The 15,076-nt window shown below is 44.1% G+C and overlaps 7 protein-coding genes across 7 annotated transcripts; 4 read left to right on the top strand and 3 right to left on the bottom strand.

The window, feature by feature from the left end:
* CYBJADRAFT_194732 (FAD-binding oxidoreductase) lies at positions 1-1,936 on the top strand (the record flags this gene model as incomplete). Its single annotated transcript, XM_020217531.1, has 2 exons — positions 1-50; positions 288-1,936. 2 exons carry the CDS (start codon positions 1-3, stop codon positions 1,852-1,854), a joined length of 1,617 nt encoding a protein of 538 aa, XP_020069359.1. The 3' UTR covers positions 1,855-1,936.
* A 64-nt stretch (positions 1,937-2,000) lies between these two features.
* Positions 2,001-4,940, top strand: EMW1 (tetratricopeptide repeat-containing protein EMW1). The gene has a single exon (XM_020215450.1). It carries the CDS (start codon positions 2,038-2,040, stop codon positions 4,720-4,722), a length of 2,685 nt encoding a protein of 894 aa, XP_020069358.1. The 5' UTR covers positions 2,001-2,037; the 3' UTR covers positions 4,723-4,940.
* Positions 4,536-6,661, bottom strand: CYBJADRAFT_19528 (fatty acid desaturase). Its single transcript, XM_020217549.1, has one exon. It carries the CDS (start codon positions 6,483-6,485, stop codon positions 4,806-4,808), a length of 1,680 nt encoding a protein of 559 aa, XP_020069357.1. The 5' UTR covers positions 6,486-6,661; the 3' UTR covers positions 4,536-4,805.
* A 161-nt stretch (positions 6,662-6,822) lies between these two features.
* Positions 6,823-7,593, top strand: SRP102 (Signal recognition particle receptor subunit beta; the record flags this gene model as incomplete). Its single annotated transcript, XM_020212859.1, has 1 exon — positions 6,823-7,593. One exon carries the CDS (start codon positions 6,823-6,825, stop codon positions 7,591-7,593), a length of 771 nt encoding a protein of 256 aa, XP_020069356.1.
* A 57-nt stretch (positions 7,594-7,650) lies between these two features.
* Positions 7,651-9,237, bottom strand: DBP3 (RNA-dependent ATPase DBP3; the record flags this gene model as incomplete). The annotated part of the gene is made up of 1 exon (XM_020212868.1): positions 7,651-9,237. One exon carries the CDS (start codon positions 9,235-9,237, stop codon positions 7,651-7,653), a length of 1,587 nt encoding a protein of 528 aa, XP_020069355.1.
* A 3,130-nt stretch (positions 9,238-12,367) lies between these two features.
* CYBJADRAFT_168629 (MFS general substrate transporter) lies at positions 12,368-13,655 on the top strand (the record flags this gene model as incomplete). The annotated part of the gene is made up of 1 exon (XM_020215449.1): positions 12,368-13,655. A coding segment is annotated over exon 1 (1,007 nt), but the record flags the coding sequence as incomplete, so codon positions are not given.
* Positions 13,597-14,841, bottom strand: CYBJADRAFT_129668 (serine hydrolase domain-containing protein; the record flags this gene model as incomplete). Its single annotated transcript, XM_020212866.1, has 1 exon — positions 13,597-14,841. One exon carries the CDS (start codon positions 14,839-14,841, stop codon positions 13,597-13,599), a length of 1,245 nt encoding a protein of 414 aa, XP_020069353.1.
* Positions 14,842-15,076: the final 235 nt, after the last annotated feature.

The following is a 15,076-nucleotide window of genomic DNA, read 5'->3' as shown; positions in this document are numbered from 1 at the left end:
ATGAATGAGCTCGGTGGCTCTTCGGACTTATCGATGCATGCCGAGGACATGTATGCACCTTCTAGCGTTATGAGCCCTGTGCCGATGGATCCCCACCCCCACTGGATACCCCCACCGATGAATACGATTTAGTACTCTCCGAGTTTCTGGAGATGCTTAATAGTGCTATCTTGTTATCGTTATTTGCTTTGAAGTGTCCTTTCTCTGTTATCGTACCGTATACGGACAGTCAATTGGGCAATGAAGAGGTTTCAATTGGTGTTTAAGAGGCTTTCTAGCCACTACAGAGGGCACAGGCACCGGGTTCACTATGGCTATTCGTCGTTGGCACTGGCGTTGGGAACAATCGGTGGGTACTACGCTTCGAATTGGGAGAGGAGTTACACCGCAAAGTCTGTCACAAGGCTCAGTGATATGGACGAGTTGTCGTATGCTAAGTGGGAAGACAGGAAGCTGGCATATCACAAGATTAAATCGCTTCTGAGAGAGGACCAATGGTCCACCGACAAGACTGAACTGGAGCATTGTTCTTCAAATGACTACTCTACTCACCAATCAGATAAGCTGCCGCAATTGGTGGTGTTCCCCGAATCGACGGAGCAAGTATCAGATATTTTAAAGATCTGTCATTCCTATAAAGTCCCTGTGGTGCCAGTCTCAGGAGCAACTTCAATCGAAGGTAACTTCAACACCACAAGGAACGGGCTAGTCATTTCACTGTCATTGATGGACAAAATCATTCAATTGAACGAACAAGATATGGATTGTACTTTACAGCCAGGTGTTGGATGGCAGGATCTGAACGAATACTTGAAGCCTAGGGGGTTATTGTTCGGACCTGATCCGGGACCAGGTGCACAGATTGGTGGTATGTGTGGTACTTCATGTTCAGGTACAAACGCTGCAAAGTATGGTACAATGAAGGATAATGTTATCAGTTTAACTGTGGTATTGCCTGATGGAACAGTCGTGAAAACTAGGAAAAGGCCTAGGAAATCCAGCGCAGGTTACAACCTCACAGGCTTATTCGTTGGAAGTGAGGGAACGTTGGGAATAGTGACGGAGATCACAGTGAAATTGCATCATTTACCAAGATTTGAAACTGTTGGTGTTGTTTCATTCGCCAGATTGATCGATGCTACAAATATGGTTACCAGGTTGATCCAGCATGGTGTCTCTTTCAACGCTGTTGAACTGCTGGACGAGAACATGATTGATGTTATTAACAAATCTGGCCAGTGTAACAGAAGTTGGCCAGTAAACCATACCTTGTTCATGAAGATTGGTGGTTCGTCACAGGCACAGCTCCAACATCAGTTAGAGCTGCTTCAAGGAATAGGAAGGGAAAACAACGCATTGGCCTTTTCCTGTGCTAAGGACTCCAGTGAAGCTGAAGAACTATGGCAAGCACGTAAAGTTGGATTCTGGTCTACTATTCAACATGGTAAGTCTCTACTAGGGGAGAATGCTAAAGTCTGGACAACTGACGTCGCCGTCCCCATCTCAAAGCTGTCTTGTGTCATTGAAGAGACCATGGAGGATATCAACTCTAAGGGAATCTTCACAACGATCCTAGGACACGTTGGTGACGGAAATTTCCATTGTATCTTGGTCTATAAGCCGGAGGATCAAGGTGTTGTTAGTGGCATAAGTGAAAGAGTCGTCCAGCGAGCATTGGATAATGAAGGAACATGTACCGGTGAACATGGTATTGGACTTGGGAAACGCAAGTATCTTCAATTGGAGTTGGGTGAAGATACAGTGGCACTTATGAGACAGATAAAGCTAAGTGTTGATCCTCATGGAATAATGAACCCTGATAAAGTGTTCTCAACAGATCCTGAAGATAGTTGAATTCACCATACACATCATATTATACTGTACCGTGTTATATTATATTATACCATATTATATTATGTTATTATTTATTACCTCCGAGGAAGCTCATCGCGGAAAATTTTTTGTTAGAGGAAGAGCATCACACGTTCAATAATCCCCAACGTAGGACGTAGAATAGCACTCAAGTGAGGTCAAACAATGGCTGATTTCGAGCTTATCCACTCTCAGCTACTGCTGAGCATTCCATTGGAATCCCAAACTCTTCCAAAAGTTACTTCTCTGGGCTCCGAGGCTCTTCAGTTCTTTGCACTCTGTGAACCTCATCGCCTGTTTGAAACCACTCAGGTGAAGCAGCTTTTGGACCAGACGGTCAATTTCTTGAACTCAGACGGTGCCTTGAATGAGAGGACGAGAAAGTTGGCGGTGGATTTGTCTAACAGGGATAAGGAAACCTCCCTGTTGATTGCGATTGCATCGTTGTTGATCTTTGTTCAAAATAACTATACCGGCCCACAATGTCCACTTGTTGCGACTGCAGTCTTTTCTCAGACCGATGGAAGCGTTGAAGCACTTGGTTCCTATGGTCAGCCAGCATATGAGCTCTCAGAGGATTCCTTTTGGCTCTTGTTGTCACTGCACTTGCTGGAAGTGTTGAGCTCCACTCAAAACTCTTTACTCTTGGATCAACTACAACCAGAGGACTATGCTATGTCCTCGGTCCCTACAGACTCGTTCGGCTGTGTTGTGAACTGGTGGAGATGTAGAGCATTACTGGTCCAATGCTCGTTGTACCATGAGCTCTCAGGGCCTCATATCACCGTGTGTTCTACCTTATTGGATGAAAGCCTGCTTAAGCCCTTGATTCCATCTTTACCTGGGAAGATCGCTAAGGACTTGACTGTAATGTTCCACTTAGAGAAGGCTAAGACCCTTGTTGAGTGCAACTTGGAACATTTAGCACCTCAAGAGCTTGTCCAAGCTCAACAATTGACAAAGTTTGAGTTCGTACTCACGGGTGCGAGGGCTAAGAGAACTAAATTCCAACAGGTTGCACATTCTTCGCTGCTGATATTGGCTAAATCGAACTACTTCAACAATGTACAGCATGAATACAACCATGAGGACACACCAGAGAACTTTGAATTGAACTCTGATTTGCTCTTGGAAAGACCATTCTATGAAGACGTTGGAAAGGAAGATCCTGATCAACAGATCTATAAGAAGTTCAAACCTGATGACCAGACACCAGTGGATTACAGTGAGCTTCTACCACACACACTTGTTCAGGAGGATATTCCTGAGTCTCTCAAAGCTCAAGACCCAAATAACCCACCGAACTTATCTGACTTCGATAACTTGCAACTGCTGTTGAGATTGTATACAATCAGGGCTACTTCACCCTCCGGTGACCCACTCATCGAGGAACAACTCATGTCCTTAGTTTCTCGAGTAATATACCAGTCCAAAACCACGGGTGTTAACTATACGATCTTTTCTCGTGGTCTTTGGGAAAGATCGTTGTTAGAGACCAATAAGGCAAGAACCATTGAACGTGGTATCCTACAGATGCAATCTCTGATTGAGGAGATTGGATTGAAGATTAAATCCAGATATATTCCTGCAAATAACTCTATGGATTCTGAAAAAGAGAAGGAGGTGAAGAACAGGATCAGATACGTTTTCCAATTGCCATTGCTACCAAGATGGTCACTTGATTCTAAGTTGGCTGAGAAATTCATGTCAATGGGTATAGTTAAAAGTGCCATTGAGATCTATGAAAGATTGGGATTAGACACAGATGTTGCATTGTGCCATGCATCTATTGGCGAGGAGAACATCGCCAAACAGATTATAGCAAAGAGACTACAAGAACATCCAAATGATGCTAGGGCAATGAGTATAATGGGAGATCTGACAGAGGATCCAGTCTATTGGTTGAAGGCTTGGGATGTTGGTAGATATTGGAAGGCTAAGGTTTCCCTTGGTAAATTCTACTATTACGCTACAGCTCCAGGCATTGCAAAGGATATATCTGCGGCATTGGACCATTTGCACGATGCATTGACTATAAATCCATTGAACTTTGATACCTGGTTCTTTTATGGTTGTCTGGGACTGGAATCATCCCAGTTTGAGCTCTCTGCAGAGGCATTCTCCAGGTGCGTTGCCATTGATGAGACGTCTGCCAATGCCTGGTCCAATTTGGCAACTTCCCTGCTGAGATTGAACAAGCTGAAAGAGGCCTTCAGTGCACTGAAGAAAGCAACGAGTACCAGTGAAGGCCGCAATTGGAGGCTTTGGGAGAATTACTTGGTTGTTGCAGCTAAATTGGGTGAATGGGATGAAGTTCTGTGGGCCTGTAAGCAACTGGTTAACTTCAAGAAGGACTCCAGTGGTGAAGGGTCTGTGGATATCCCTGTTGTTGAGAAGTTGGTGGAGATCCTCGTTGCCTCTGATTACCACGAGGATAACCTCACGTTCTTCCAGAGAAACTGTGTTGAATTCACCACCGTGACGTTACCAGGCGTGATAAATACAAACTCAAGGCTCTGGAGAATCATTGCAAGGGTTGAGCTTTGGAGAAGGAGACCATGGGCCTCTTTGGAGTGCTACGAGAAGGCATACAGAGCACAGTCACACTTACCAGACTTGGAAACAGACGAAGCTGTTTGGAATGAAACTGTTGATGCCTGTGCTGATCTATGTTCTGCTTATGAGTCCCTTGGTGAAATGCCAGGTCGTTTGGGAGCAGGAGATGTTGTCTGTAAAGACTGGAAGTATAAGGCTAAGCAGACCATAAAGTCACTCATGTCAAAGGGAAGAACGTCATGGGAAGATTCTGATGGATGGAACAAATTGATTGAAACGAGAGATAACCTATAGATGATGATAAAATGGGAAAACTTTTATTGTTTATAAATAGCCTTTGTTGTATTCTTCTTCTTCTTTTCTTCTTGATCTAGTTCTTAATTTATCTCCATGAAGAATCTTCCTTCGCTTATGGCCTCCTCTGACATAGTCTTGGTACACTCTTTCAAGATCTTTGCCTGTTTTGCAATCTCACCAAGCTTACTGATAACAACCTCGTTACCTTCAACAAACCCATAGATCGAGTACTTCAACCCAACTCTGTCACAGAAGCCAATCACCATGGGCTGTAACTTACGGAAGTTATGTCTTGGGACCCTTGGGAACAGATGGTGGATTGCCTGGAACTGCAACCCTCCATGGAAGTAGTCAAACCATTCAGGACAGTCAACATCCATAGTGGTCCTTATCTGTCTTGAAGGGAACGACTCGTGAACACCAAGGTCCGATGTCGACATTGCAAAGTGACTCAATGTGATTTGCACATGGACGATCATTGTTGTAATGTGACTGACCATGATATACATGAATCTTGTCCAATTGTCCGGGATGGATTTGTAGACAACGAGGTAGAAGAACCACCAGTTGAAAAATGCCAAACCGAAGAGTTCATAGTAACGGAACCAGGCAGCTTTACCATGACGAGGTCCCAGTCCTAGCAAGATATGCTCCCAGGACAGTCTATACAAGTTGAAGCGACCAAAACAAAGAATAGGGTAGTATAGGTAGTTTTGGATTGGAATCATCTTCTGAGCAAGCTTATCAAACCAGAGAAACTTGTCGTAATAGGTTGAGTAGACGTTGCCAAAGAGTCTTGAGCTAACTGCGAAAAATGGTAAATGCTGGATGTCCGGGTCATGAACTGGATCATTGGTTATGAGGTGGTGAACGTTATGGTTACGTTTCCACCATCCAAGTGACAGTCCACCGATCCACGATGCCACCGTCATTCCAATGATGTTATCCACCTGGTAGTTATGAGTGATGCTAATATGGCCAGCATCATGAGCGATGAACACCAATTGCTGCCATGCCAACCCCATGAACACGGCAGATACAAAATACCACTTGAAATAGAGCAATACAAAAGAGGCTGTGAAGAGGCTTCCAATCCGCAGTGCCTCACGACCATAGGCCCAATAGTCACATTGGTAGAACCCTCCTTCGATCACTTGTTCGTGCAGCTTGTTGTACTCCTTTGATAGAAACTCTTGTGTTTCAGGATCCAACGCTGGAAGGCTTCTGATATCTTGCTCCACGAGCGAATGGTCATAGTTCGTTATGACACTCGCAGGGTCTGTTATCACCTGACGTTCGTAAGCCTCTTTCGTAGAAAGAGACGGAATCAAGTCGCCCTCGATTGGAGGAACAATCTTCGCCACCAGCACCTCGCCAGCCATGGGACTCCGGGTGCACTTCTCATCAGTCAGTGTCGAATCACTCCCTGCAGAGTCCGACAACACCTCTTTGGTGCCCTTCTGCTCATCCAAAGTCCGGTACACACCACCTTGGATTGGAGGCCTCATGTTCTCCCATTTGTAGTCAATCTCGCCAATCTTCCAACGCAGGAAAGTATCCTGTGTCTCATCACAGTGATACGCAACCATCTCGTCCGTGGCGTCCCGTCCGATCAAATGATACACAGCTTTGTCACCACCTGGATGGAACTTGATCCAATTGTTCAGCCGTAAAACGTGCGAATTGTAGATGACAATGGCATCACCAAGCGCAATCCTGTGCTCTATCTCGGCCCTCGACAAGATTCTACTCTTTGACATCGTTTGCAATCTTCAATGAACCGACAACCTGTCCGTGTAAAACGAGATGAAGCACCACCGAGCAGGGGAGGAAAAGGCGTCGTTTAAGATGAAAGAACTCGTGAGGAAAAAGTGAGCTCATCGGGGATTAAAAAAGAAAGAAACATGCAACGTTACGAATTTGGCACATAGCCGAGATGCACCCGGACACCTAAACATCTGGACACCGTAACATCTGGACACCGTCACACCCGGACATCATATATAAACTCTCGAGCTTTCATCACAAGCTCCCACGGCCACTTTCCCTCACACATCGACGGCAATTCCACCATCGGACACACGTCAAAGCAGGCAAATGTCACTATCCAACGTCCTACTGGTTACATTCGTGGCCATCTTGGTCGCTACAGGTGTGCTCGTCATCCTTCAAAGACAGTCAAGTGCCGTGGCAATACCACTACTGGGAGGTAAAGCCACCAACAAACAACCAACGTATATCATCTGTGGTCCTTCGAACAGTGGGAAAACGGTGCTGTTTCACCACTTGACCCAGCACAGATTCGTTCCGACGGTGTTATCACAGGAACCAAACTCGACGACGAAATTCCCGCTGCCTTCCTCCGGTGCCTCTGTACAAGAGTTCAAGCTTGTTGAATTCCCGGGCCATAACAAGCTACGTTCCATGCTATACGACGAGATTAAGCAGAGTCCGAATATCCATGGGCTCATTTTCTGCCTTGACTCCACCACTGACCCTAAGCAACTGTCTGAGAGTGCTAAATTCCTCTACAATGTTCTCGTGCTGACTGAAAGAAGACCTGGTGGTGTGGATGTGCTAGTGGCTTGTACCAAGAACGAGTCCTTCAGCGCAAGACAGCCAAAGAAGATTAGAGAGGTTATGGAGAATGAGATTGGTGTGTATAGATCTCTTCAAAGCTCTAATGTTTCAAAAAATGACGGTGATAACGATGGAGATGATGACGATGAGCTCGATCTCGGTGATGCTGGCGCAAAATTCCAATTCGATCAACTCGAGGCTAACGTTGACTTCATCGGTGGCAGTGTGCTAAAGGGCAAGACTGACCAGTGGGAATGTTGGATTGACGAGAGATCTGTAAACTTTTAATACTAACAATAATAATAACGTGTATGGATTACTAACTACCTCGTCCAGCTATGTTCTCTAGTCAAAGGTAATCTTCTTTGGCTTCTTGGTCATATCAACATCTTTGAAGAATGCACCGTAGGCACCGTGTTCCTTCTTCTTTGTATGGGAACCAAATTTTAAGAGTTCGTCTGGAACTGGTTGGTTGGCACCTTTCAACACGTTGATGAGAGCACCACTTAAATGCTTCTCATTCTCTGTGAAGAGCGTATGTGCCACACCTGTTTGACCAGCTCTACCGGTTCTACCAATTCTATGGACGTAGTCTTCAACTGTCAACGGGAAAGTCAAGTTAATGACGGTCTTCACATTTGGAATATCCAAACCTCTAGCTGCAACATCCGTTGCCAACAACAGGTTGGATCTTCCCTTCTTGAAACTGTCCAAAGCTGCTGTTCTCTGTTGTTGTGATAGATCACCGTGAATAGCAGCAACGTGGTATCCTTTACTCTCGAGCATTCTCTCGATACGGGCAGCTTCTTTCTTATAAAGGGCAAAGATTAGCACTTTGTCATCCTTCTTGGAACCAGATTGGTACTTCTTCAAGAGATCAAGAAGCTTGTACTCTTTACCTCTTGGATCAACAACTTCAACGATTTGGGTGATTCTCTTGTTGGCACTCAACTCATCACGGTCACCGATGGACACTTTGACCGGTTCCTTCATGAATCCTTGGGCCAATTCTCTAACCTCCTTTGGCCAAGTGGCTGTAAACATAAGAGTCTGTCTGTCTGGTGAGGTTGAAGATCTCATAACGTTCTTGATGTCTTCTTCGAATCCCTTCTCCAACATTCTATCAGCCTCATCCAACACCAAGTAAGAGACCTGTGAGAGATCTACAGCACCCTCATTCATCAAATCAATGAGTCTACCTGGGGTGGCAATGACGATGTTTGCTCTAACGAGGTCTTTACGTTGTTGATCCTTTGGAACACCACCGTAGAGACATACAATGTTCAAGTTTGTCTTGTCTGTCAAGTTCTTCAAGTTGTCATAGATCTGAGATGCCAACTCTCTTGTAGGGGAAATGACGAGAACCTTGATTCCCTTTGTCTTACCAGTTGTCACCAGGTTGTTGACAGCTGGAACACCAAAGGCTAATGTCTTACCAGAACCAGTCTCAGCAACACCAATAACGTCACGGTTGGACAAAAGGTATGGCCATGAAACAGCCTGGATAGGTGTTGGCTGTGGGAACTTGGCAATCTCTTGCTGAATCTTTGGAGAGAGTGAGATGTGTGAGAACGAAAGAAGTGGACGTAATGTAGAGGAACGTGGGTCTTCAACAGTGACTTCGTTCTTCTTGAAGAACTCATCAACCTCTGACTGCGGGACACTTGAGAGCTCTGCTGATTGGACGTAGGAGCCAGACACAGATAGAGCATCAGATTTGTCCTCTTGTTTTGATTCTTTGCCCTTGTCCTTCTTTTCCTTCTTCTCCTTCTTCTCGGACTTCTCCTTCTTTTCCTTCTTCTCCTTCTTCTCCTTCTTCTCGTGCTTATCCTTCTTCTCGGACTTCTCCTTCTTCTCCTTCTTCAATCTTTTCTTCTCCTGCTTCTCCTCCTCCGACAACTTTCTCTTCTTTTCCTTGATCTCTTCACCCATTTTGTCTGCCTAGTTCTTGATGATTGGCCCGTTATATAATCGGTTTACTCTCTCATCTTTGGAGAGAACAAAGAAAGAAGCTCATCTCATCTCGTTTGATGTGGGAATAAAAAAATTTCTCGGTGTCCCAAAGAGGAAATGGTTTTGTGCCCTGTATATTTGGGTGTACGGGTGTCATAGTGTGCTCCAACCATTATTGAATCCATAGAACAGTTCTGATATTGAATTATGCCATTGATGAGATACTTGGAGACTTGTTGAAGTCTTATGATTGAGAGGTTAATCATTGGATTCAAAGCACTGGATTCTATAGAGATGATCTAATTTTTATTGAGTTATAATTTCTTTGGTAGGACAACACATTGATTTTAGTATGCTTCGATCAATTCACCAGCTGATAAAATTGAAGAGCTATTCTATATAAAAATTCAACCCGGCAGAATCAAGATTACACCAGTCTAAGATTACTGAGACAGCAAGATGCTTGTAGTAGGACTATTTTTACAGCTTTCCGAGACCATTCGTAATTCTTGTGCTACTGGTAACAGATTATTTCCAGAAAATGTTTATCTTCATACTAAACCACCAGTATCTCAGGAACCTAAAAGGAAATTCCAAAACACCACAACTACTATTTATCTAAACAGAATTATTCCCGTTGTTATCCAGTAGTCAATGACTGAATCCTTGTACTGTTGCCAGAAGACTCGTGCGGCACAGGCTACTTGGACTAGAGGTGTTCCCTAAGCGATGTACCACAGCGTAGCACGGGTACAAGAAGAGTCGTAAACATATCCTAAAAATATTACAATAGTGTTTCAGCATCTACACTTATAGTTTCGAACATAGTGCAATACATGGCATCCAACCAAAACAATCTTCTCATACAACAAAAATTTACATATCCAAGGTCAGCACTCATAGTCAGACCAGGAAGGAAATCCTCTTCAATTGCGAGTAAAAAAAAACATGCACTCGGCAGATGATCAATTGTTTGGTGTCCTGGTGTTAGAATACCTAAAGTAGAATATTACCTATTTGGGTATTTTTATGGGGCCTCCAATCTTGATGCTGGAACTATGATCTTGACTGTGTATCATTGGTTCTACAACTCCTCCTCAGGAAACATCCAACGACCAGTTAGGTCACATAGTCTAGTTTGCCTATGGCACATTCGAAATAATGCTTTTCTAGGACAGACTACGTACGACAAGCCAGATAGTTGCCAGCTCTAAAAGACATGCACTATGAGCCTTTTCCAAGATTTGGATAAAACATTGAATCGTAGCCTTAAAACTGTCTTGTTTGGTGCTGAGTCTGAAAGACAGACTGTAAGCAGCCAATGCCACTTGAGTATAGCACATTTAGGTAATAAACCCAATAATTATTCTAATAAATCAGCCAAAAACGGGCTGTTGATCCAATAGCCTGCATAGCTAAACTCATGCTGCATATAGACTCAAACCACTGTAATATTACGAGCTATACAACTTCAGTTACTGATTCAGAAGACCATTGAATACAACTGTAGTGAACACACAGAACTGATTCACCAATCCAGTCCCTGTTTCTATCCCTGAGACTCCTGGAATTGAAACAATACATCAAACCACCAGATTAACCAAGCGTGATGAGCCCACAACTCTGAACGTCCAGCGACTAACGTGCAATTAAGCAGATTTAGGAAAAACTACATGTGTCCACAGCTCCATACCCAAATACACTACTCCATACCGGATTTTCCACAAGGTGCCGAGACTGTATTCAGGTGTTGCACCCATGTTTCAGGGAACCACTTTTGACAGAGAATTACAGTGCCCAGAAAGGTTTAGCAGTGTTGCGTTGCCTATTTACGGTTTAGCAATGTCGCCTAGGAGCGCTTATTTGTACATTCTGTGGAAAGGCAGTGAAGATCTTCTAAGGGCATCGTTTATTCTATGCTGGCATTCAATGGCATGCCCTTTAAACCCCAAGTAATATATATTTATATTTTGTTTTGTTTGAGCCTTGTTCTACACAACGATGTGTCGAAAATGCGTCAAGAGACCACGATTAAGAGAATGACGACACGCAAAGGTGGCGATTTGACCCCACGTAGAGGCGTACGCATAGCACGATGTTGCTCTTGAGGCCGAGTATGATCAGGCCAATGGATGGCGTGAGTGAGTAGAACACCTTTTATGCACGGCGATGGTTCTGTTTATGTTGTGTTCGTTACGCCCTTATGCTTATATGTTCAATCGTAAGTTAACTACACCTAATGCCATCTGCATAGTGACCGTCAGTGGCTTACAGACAGTCCACTGAAGCTGATGTGTAAGCAGAATATCATGCTTACGGGAAGTGTTCTTTTCATAAACACTCACCCCCACAGTTTTCAATTGTCCGTGAACAGTTTATAAACCTTTCAGTGCAGTAACCCATACTTTTGCATGTCATCACATCAACAAAATGCATGCTCTTGCATTGTTGAAGAAGAAGGTGATACAAGTATATAAATGGGTGAAGTTGTTTCAATTGTGTGGGAGAAAGATGTAGTGAATGTTTGTACACTATCAGGTCTAGCAAAAACACACACACGATGACTTCACCATTGCCTGTATCTCCAACACAGGATAGTGGACTTGAAGAACCAAAAGAGGTGAAGAACATAGGTTTGACACACACACTTCAAGAGAATGACGAAGATTCCAACAGCAGTAATGACGAAGATGTCCCAGACTATTCATGGAGCTCTATAAAACGTTATACAAGGACTAGATTCACAACTTTGGGTGAATTGCACTTGGACTCACTTAGCGACTTGAACCCTTTACCTGCTTTGAAAGAAATGACTCCACGTAATTGGAATTTCTTCTTCATGGGCTTCATCGCATGGTTCTCAGCTTCCTTTGCCTTCTTCTTGACTGCTGTGTCAGGTACTGTCATTGCAGAGTCATTGGAGGTTTCAACGAAGGATATTACATGGGGACTGAGCTCAGTGCTGATGGTTCGTTCTGCAGGTGCCGTGATCTTTGGCCTGTGGACTGATAACTATTCAAGAAAATGGCCCTTCATCGCAACAGCTGCGATGTTCTGTGTATTGCAAATAGGTACTGGATTCTGCAATACTTATACACAGTTTCTTGCTGTGAGAGCGCTATCAGGTGTTGCAATGGGTGGAACTTACGCTACTGCAGCTGCAACCTCGCTAGAGGATGCACCATTGAAGGCTCGTTCAACGTTATCTGGATTGTTCTTCACGGCTTATCCTTTTGGTATGGTGTTTGCAGCCATATTTTGGAGAGCATTCCAGGAAACAGACCATACTTGGAAAGCATTGTTCTGGTTCTCTGCTGGTATTCCATTTGTGTTGATAATTTGGAGATTGCTCTATCCTGAGACTATATACTTTACAGAGCTTTTGAAAGTTAAGAAGTTGATCAAAGAAGAAGCAAGCAACTCTCCAAAGGTTAGTAAGTGGGCAAAAACAAAGACCATGTTCTCCAAATATTGGTTACTATTCACATATTTGGTCTTGCTCTTAGCCAGCTCCAACTTCTTAACACATGCTTCTCAGGATATGTATCCGACAATGCTTAGATCCCAATTTGGGTGGTCTAACGATGCACAGACAGTGGCCATTGTCGTGACAAACCTGGGTGGAGTCATAGGTTCGTTGGTTACTGGTATAGTGATGGAAGTACTTGGTCGTCGATTGAGCATTCTGCTGTGTTGTGTTATTGGTGGAAGCTTTATATACCCAGCTTTGATGCTTCACACCACAAGTGCAACCTTGGGATGTGGGTTCTTTATGATGTTTGGTGTGCTGGGGGTTTGGGGAGTAATTCCAGCCCACCTTTCAGAACTATCACCTCCTGATGCCCGTGTCTTGGTCTCTGGACTAGCTTATCAATTGGGTAACCTTGCATCTTCTGCCTCCTCAACCATTGAAACGGATCTGGCTCAAAGATGGCCATTAGAATGGGACGCTGAAGGTAACGTTATAAGACTTGACTATGCAAAGACTATTGCCGTTTTCACAGGTGCTGTCTTCATCTATACCGTTGTAATTGCACTTGTGGGACCAGAGAAGTACCACAGGGATTTGAATTCACCTCTTCTCAAGAAGTACTTTGCAAAGTTGAGAGAGAATGACGTTGAAAAGGGCTCTTCAAGTGAGTGAAATGTTCCATGTATGAATAATTTTCCAACTACGAATAGTTATGAATGAGATAATGAATGATTTTGAGGCGAATTTTACATCATTTGTAGTTATATATGAGGGACACCAAAGTGGTCAAGATATAAACCGTGCATGGAGAGAGAAAGAAGGGATAAATATAAATTAGATAGAAAGACAGGTAGAGGAAAGTGCCATCATTCTAGGTTGGCATACACAGCACTTTCAATTTGAACCCAAGAGCCTAGAACTTGTGCATCTCCAAATGGTAGGATCTGACCAGCAACCATTCCTGCAATTCCTTTTTCTCTATCACACCAATAGAAGCAGTTGGCGATACCACACCAAAATGCCGTATTGGCACCACGACCAGTTGCACCAGGTTCTGGTGTTAAGAACCAGGAAAGACCCCAACCTTGGGGTGCAGATCCTTGGGGATAGATCTCATCAAGTGCATTTGTCAACAGAGGGTCGGCATCTGGGAGACCTTTTCTTCCAAAATCTGGCCATTGTGGAATCTGATTTGTGAAGAGAAGATCCACGAAGTCCTTTGAGAGGATTCTAGCACCAGTTTTCGGTGATTCACCATCGTTCAAGATTACACTCAATATCTGAACATAGTCATGAGGTTTCGAAAACAGCCCGGCCCCTCCAGAGTGGAAAAACAGCTCATCATAAGAACCAGTGACAACCTTTTGGTAATAGTGTTTGATTGTTGACAATTCTCCGGTTTGGCCATCGCGTCTACTAATATCCACGAGTTTTGATCTTTGAAGTTCATCCGGGGTGAATGAACTTTCCGTTAACCCTAATGGAATTAGAATATGGTTCTTGATATAATCACCAAGTTTCTCACCCGTGACTCGCTCCAACGCTACACCTGCCCAATCGATACCGACGCCGTACTGCCAATCAGTACCTGGTTCAAAGAGCAGAGGAAACAGCAATTCCTGAGGAAGACTGGCATTGAATTCGTCAACTGCGAAATACTCCTTCCATTTTTGTAGCACTGGGCTGAAGAAGGAATAACCGAAACCTGACGTATGGGACAGAAGCATGCGTAGAGTTATACGCTTGGTCTTTGGTTTCAAAACGATATTACCCTCTGAGTCCTCTGAGGCTATTGGAACGTGCTTCAGCTCTGGTATGATCGACTCCAATTGGTCCGAATCATCCAAGTCCAATCTTCCTTGCTCAACTAGCTGCAAAACTGCAATGGTAGCAACGATTTTGGTACAGCTGGCAAGCCACCATAGAGAGTCTGTTGAAACTCTTTCCGAACTATCTGCACTCTTTACTCCGTTAGCGTATGAGACCAAGTCTTCACCTTTGTTGTTGATAATGGACACCGAAAGTCCTGGGATCGTCTTGTGTGGGTCCAAAGTAGCATCATTGACGATTTGCTTTATAGCATCGACACCCTTGGAGGTTAGTTTCGACATGTTGTTTCTCCACGCTGCTGACTGGGTGTTTTCAGGCAGAGCTATGGAGGATTACCGGGGCTCCTTATATCGTAAACACATAGATGGACTCTTGCTATGAGTACGGTTGATTCCCTGCACCCCCGCTCTCTTGACGGTACAGAGCAGTGGTTGCACATGCTCTCCTTCTCCTCACGAAGGACTCCGCGAGGGATATCGTTCGTGGCACATGACCGTTGTAGCAGAGAGTTGTAGC

Source organism: Cyberlindnera jadinii (assembly GCF_001661405.1).
Source record: "Cyberlindnera jadinii NRRL Y-1542 unplaced genomic scaffold CYBJAscaffold_11, whole genome shotgun sequence".
Taxonomy (NCBI): domain Eukaryota; kingdom Fungi; phylum Ascomycota; class Saccharomycetes; order Phaffomycetales; family Wickerhamomycetaceae; genus Williopsis; species Williopsis jadinii.
Note: the sequence above shows the minus strand (reverse complement) of the source record. Positions and strands in the feature narration are given on the sequence as shown.